Genomic DNA, 5,503 nt, shown 5'->3' with positions numbered 1-5,503 from the left:
TGCATCTTTCATTGCCTACAAATACTTAAAAGTTTTCAAGGCCAGCTTATTAAATACCCCTTAGTTCTTAGATAATTTTTCTTATTTCAGTCATCAGTTGCACATTGGAAAAGAATACTGAAATTAAACAACTGAACCATCCTTTACATATACTACTTTGTTGAAAAGTCCCATATCAGACCTTTCTAGTATTGCTGAATAGTAGCACACCCTGTAGATGCTGAAGCTTTATAATTTAGTCACTGTCTGTTAAGACATGCCTCTTGGGCAACTGCATGAGACTGGTGAGCACTAAACCCTCTGCCCTGTGTAGGTTGGTATATTGCAGAATCAAAGTAAACCGTGAGCTCAGGCATGTGGAGTTGATCACTGACACACTGTGACACGCTGTGTGCATTTGAAATTGTACCATAAAAGTCCCTTGCTACTCAAAAAGCTATTGGGCATTTTTCAAGGCAGTAGTGGCTATGTTTTGAGCTGGCAAAGAATTGAGGCACCCACTCATGGAAAAGCGAAGTGGCTGTACTGCAGCATTTTTCTTTAGGAACAAGGAATTGAAAAGGGATGTTTTCTCCATCTGTTAAGGTGTGGGAGACCCAAAAGGCTTTTGGGCCCATTCAGGCTTTGGAAATACCATCACATTTCCTAGCTGGACTAAATTAAGTTTCAAAAAATTCAAAAAGCAGGAGTCTCCAGCAATGAATCGGCAACCTTCGCATTAAATCCAGTTGTTGTTTTACCAGTGCTTTAAAAAGAGCCACATTTAGGAAAATAGCTATATAAATGATATCAAGTGAGGATGAAAGGTTTAAGTGAACAGGTTATTAGTATAATTGTTTATGCAATGAATGCCAAGTCATTCATTCATGTGATTTATGACAACATGAAATCTATGTTCTGCACCTTGCAGAAACAGTGCAATTCTCTCTGAAAGCAGCACTTTGACCCACTGAAAGTGTAGCTTAATTATGAAACACTACAGCTCATTTTTGTTATTTATTGCTTACAAAGGCTCCAAACTATGGGAAATCTTTGGTAAAAATAAAAACAATAAAATTTACACAATATCTTTACATATATTGCACAACAAGGCTCTTCAATACAACAAGAAAATAGAGGAATGTTCATTATCCTCAGCAAGGAAATTAACTGTACAACATTCATTGGTATACCACTAAAGCAAAATGCCTTTCATAAATGTTTTAAAATACTCTATAGTTCTTATACCTTATATTAACATTTACATTTCAATCTGCATCTTAAACAGAATTATTCATGTATCAAGTTAAATAAAAGCCAGAAACTACGCAGTGCTGGCATTCTACCGTATCGTCAGTTCTTTCAAGTCTTGTTTGCTCCATGTAGAATTTAAAAAGAAAAGAAAAATACAAATTTGCAGTAGTCCTCAGCCAGCCCTCTGTGGAAAAGAGGGAAATAAGTTACATGTCTGCTATTAAGAACAGACATGTCTCTAATAATTCACTTGTGCAGATTCAAACCTGAGCTGCTTTAAGCTGTTCTAAATGAGTTCGCAACTCAGGACACAGTTCAATTAGCAGCAATTCCAATAACACCTGGAAAAGAAGAGAGATTAAAAGCATTTCCCCCCCTCTTTCTGAACTGGTAATTACAAACTTGGATAGCAAGTCATTAATAGGTGCAGAGATCAAGCCCACACACCCTGCCCCCCAGGACTGCCACATGGATCCCACAGTGGTCAATTCAGGGACAAGGGGCATACGTGGAAGGAAGTAGTTGCTGTAAAGTCCACAGATTATTGTGGGGCCCGTTATGCTTTCCTCAGAGTGGCTGTCCAGTAAAAGCCTTTTCTAAGGTATTATACCTAGTTCCACAAGATCTCGCTGGAAGCTGCCACGCAACTCTGGCGGTGGGCAGGGCACGGCCCCATGGGATTCCACCACCCCAGGCGGCTGCTTCAGGCTGCCTCATGGGCGGGCTTGGCCTGTCTGGAAGGCTACAGGTTGTCCACTATGTACTATGGTTCATTGGCTGTTTTTTTAAAAAAACAATTTGCACACCTGACAGTTGTAGAACCACACATGGAAAAATGCTCTTGGTAGCCCTCTGGGGAGGACCAAATCCTTATTATTCGTCAATGTTTACTGGCACCTACAGGGCTCTGCACAGTTTTTCGCATACCTGCTAAGACCTCAAGGATTAGTAAATTTATCAGGTTTAGATTATCCCTCTTCCTCCCTGTCTAAACCAAAATCTCAAGCAGCACAGACCTTCAAGGGGATTTTATCGCCCAAATTCCACATTTCCCTCAGTGGATCTTGCCCATCCCTGGTTAAAACAAATTCTGCAAGTTAATTCTAAAAGGTTAGAGTATAAAACAGCTACTGTTGCAGGCCAAAGGGTAAATGCCAGAAACTAACACCAAGAATCCAAGTTCTGAGGTCTGAAGGAAGAGTAATTTTAAGTAACAAACCCATGCAATAATTTGCTGGTAACTCACATAAAGAAGATGCTTATTGGCCTTGGTTTCTTGAAGTGCATTGAAGACTTTGATGACACCATGGCGAGCATTTTGCTGACCAACAAGACTCTGTAGTGTATCTGAAAGAAAATATATTTAATTTTGGTGACGTATCTGCTACTGTGTTTTAAAACACAGTATTAAAAATTAAATATATATATACAATGAGCAACGTAAGCTGTGTATTGAGATACTGATTCAAAAGCCTGCATATCCAAAATGTCAAAATAGATTCCTGTTATCTATCTTTTAAAAACAAATCAGAGATTTTAACATCAAGAAGAATATAATATGGATTAATACACATGTAAAGTGCCTTTTTATTTTCAACATTTGGGAGCAGTAGATTTAGTTCCCTGCTTCGCTGCTTTTCCCATATCACCTAAATGCCACCCTGACTTCTTTTAAAAGAAACAGTACTTCTACCCACAGAGTAACATCTGACAGATGTCAGGGATCCGTATAAAGGTTTAATATGCAACTCTCTCTGTGTGTGTACTTGGTTTGCTTAAAATTTAATCTCATAGAATCTCATAGATTTGCTTATTAAAGTGGGCAGTGTTTAATAATAATAATAATAAATTTTATTTATATCCCGCCCTCCCCAGCCGAAGCCGGGCTCAGGGCAGCTAACAACACTAAAATAGTGCAACATTAACTCTGCCTGTGGAGTGTTTTGAACATTCTAAGGGCTAAACAAATGGTAAATATTGTTTATTACCATATTCTCCTTTGATTCATTACATTCTGAACATTTGATATGCTCACCTGGAATGTTTTCAAGTAGTTTTTGCTGTGCTTTCTGTTTCGTCTCCCGGCTTTGCTCTTCACTTCTGGGCTTTGAGCTGGATGCCAGTTTTCCATTTGGCCAAAAAGCATCTCGGAACACATTGATGTAGTAAACAAGCATTGGTTCACTGAAGATCCAATTTACAGTGTCGCGAATTTGCCTTGAGGGAGAGGCGCCAAGAAGAAATGGTCATAATACTATAGCCAGAGTAGACATGCTTTTAACCCACTTCAAAACTTCCTAGAGACAACTTGCACATCAAGCAACAAAAGTAGGGTTTCCACGAGGCAAATATCCACCTAGATACAATATGTTGCTTAGACAATACAGCAACTTGGACTAATCTAAATGTTACTCTTACAACTGCAATACCTAAAATTTGGAAAATAAAAAGGGGGGGGGAGAGGGGGAGAGAGCTAGGAACAGGATAGCAGCAAGCAGTGAAAACTAGGCTTGAGTAAAACAATAATTGGCAGTAATAATAAAATTATACATAAATGCAGCTATAAGAATATTAACTATAAAACACAAACTTTTTACGTTTTAACTTAAAATGTGATATTACTGTATTGTGGAGGGGGAAGCAGTGGTTTATTTTTATCTTTTTAAAAAAGGTAAAGGTGAATCCCACTTCAAAATGTTTGAGAAGCACTGTTCTATGGAAACATGCAAATAGCTAGAAATTCTCATTCCCCCCCTGGTGGCTTCTAGTCACATTATATTTCAATGCAACCACTGTGTGTCTACATCTGATACTGGCTAATTCAACATCCTGAAACTCTTATGCTTTCATTTAAAGGGTGGGGGGGACAGGCAAGTTTCTAATCCCCAAAGCTGCAAGGACAGGTTTGTAGGGCATGCCTGGTGAAGTTTGTAGGAGTTTGTAGGGCATGCCTGGTGAAGTCTCATAAGCTTGGCAATGTGCTGTGTAACTCTCCTCTCCCCCATGCCTGACAGAATGAGAATTATGCAAAATAAGCAAATACCGTATTTTTGCTCTATAAGACTCACCTTTTCCCTCCTAAAAAGTAAGGGGAAATGTGTGTGCATCTTATTGAGTGAATGCAGGCTGTGCAGCTATCCCAGAAGCCAGAACAGCAAGAGGGGTTGCTGCTTTCGCTGCGCAGCCCTCTTGTTGTTCTGGCTTCTGAGATTCAGAGTATTTTTTTCTTCTTTTCCTCCTCCAAAAACTAGGCGCGTCTTATGGTCTGGTGCGTCTTATGGGGCGAAAAATACGGTATATACAAATTGATGCAGATCACAAATTTGAATTTCCCTGGCTCTCCCACCCACCCTGCTTTCTGGTTCAGCCCTGAGAACATAAGGATTTGTGACATACAAGTGCATGGGGAAAGTTAAGAAAGATTTGTCTGTAATTCCGAAACGAAGCTTGTGAAATTTTAACTTTCCTTTTCTACATACAAAGAAACATGCAGAAGCTAGTTTCTGAACAAACATGCTAGCCATGTCAGTGCTGTTGTCAGGTGTTCCTGCATCAAGCAGCTGATTCAGAGTACAATTCTAGAAGCAGAGAAATCGTAATGCACTCACTTGTTGATGGTTCTTCCAAAAGTGATTTGAACTAGTGCAATTAGCGTCTTCCTCACCCACTTAAACACTAAAACAAACAAAAGCAAGCAGCACACAGAAGTCAACTCCAAGCATGCAGTTAGGGTCTACTCAAATACTCTATATGTCCACGTTATGCTGTTTACTACGTAAAAATCCGTGCCCCCCTTTAATTACTAAAGCGATTATATGACTTTTCCTACTCAGCAGCCTTCATAGGGAGCCCAGACAATGTTTAAAAATGGCCAACCTTTCTAGTGAACAATTCTTTCCTAGTGCTTATTTGCACACAGATGGTTTGAATGTATCAGGATACAAAACTCATTTATTTATTGCTACATATTTTCAGTGCTTTTTTTCTAGAAAAAATAGGCGCCAGTACTCACCACGAAGTTGTTACAGAAAGTGTCACACTTTTTAACAACAAAAGAGGTGTAGTGTACCCTTGAGTACCCCCTAAAAAAAAGCACTGCCTATTTGACATGGAGGATTTTAACATATAGCATGCAACACTAATACACTTTTTTCCATGTGGGAATTAGCTAAAGAGTTACATTGCTCAACATGCTCAACCTCAGAATGTTTCTTTACAGAGTTATTTCTGCAACACAGGGGCTGCGCATTAACACTAAACCATGACTAAG

General features: G+C 39.2%; 1 protein-coding gene across 1 annotated transcript in view; it reads right to left on the bottom strand.

Moving 5' to 3' along the window:
• Positions 1-983: 983 nt before the first annotated feature.
• Positions 984-5,503, bottom strand: part of SNX25 (sorting nexin 25) — a 55,388-nt gene continuing 50,868 nt past the window's right edge. Inside the window, exons 16-19 of the mRNA XM_082237881.1 lie at positions 4,842-4,908; positions 3,269-3,450; positions 2,480-2,580; positions 984-1,574 (exon numbers count right to left, since the gene is read on the bottom strand). Of these exons, the coding sequence (XP_082094007.1) occupies positions 1,494-1,574; positions 2,480-2,580; positions 3,269-3,450; positions 4,842-4,908 (431 nt within the window). The 3' untranslated portion in view covers positions 984-1,493. The remainder of the gene's footprint in view (positions 1,575-2,479; positions 2,581-3,268; positions 3,451-4,841; positions 4,909-5,503) is intronic.

Source organism: Podarcis vaucheri (genome assembly GCF_965113315.1).
Source record: "Podarcis vaucheri genome assembly, chromosome: 9".
In the NCBI taxonomy this organism is placed as follows: domain Eukaryota; kingdom Metazoa; phylum Chordata; class Lepidosauria; order Squamata; family Lacertidae; genus Podarcis; species Podarcis vaucheri.
Note: the sequence above shows the minus strand (reverse complement) of the source record. Positions and strands in the feature narration are given on the sequence as shown.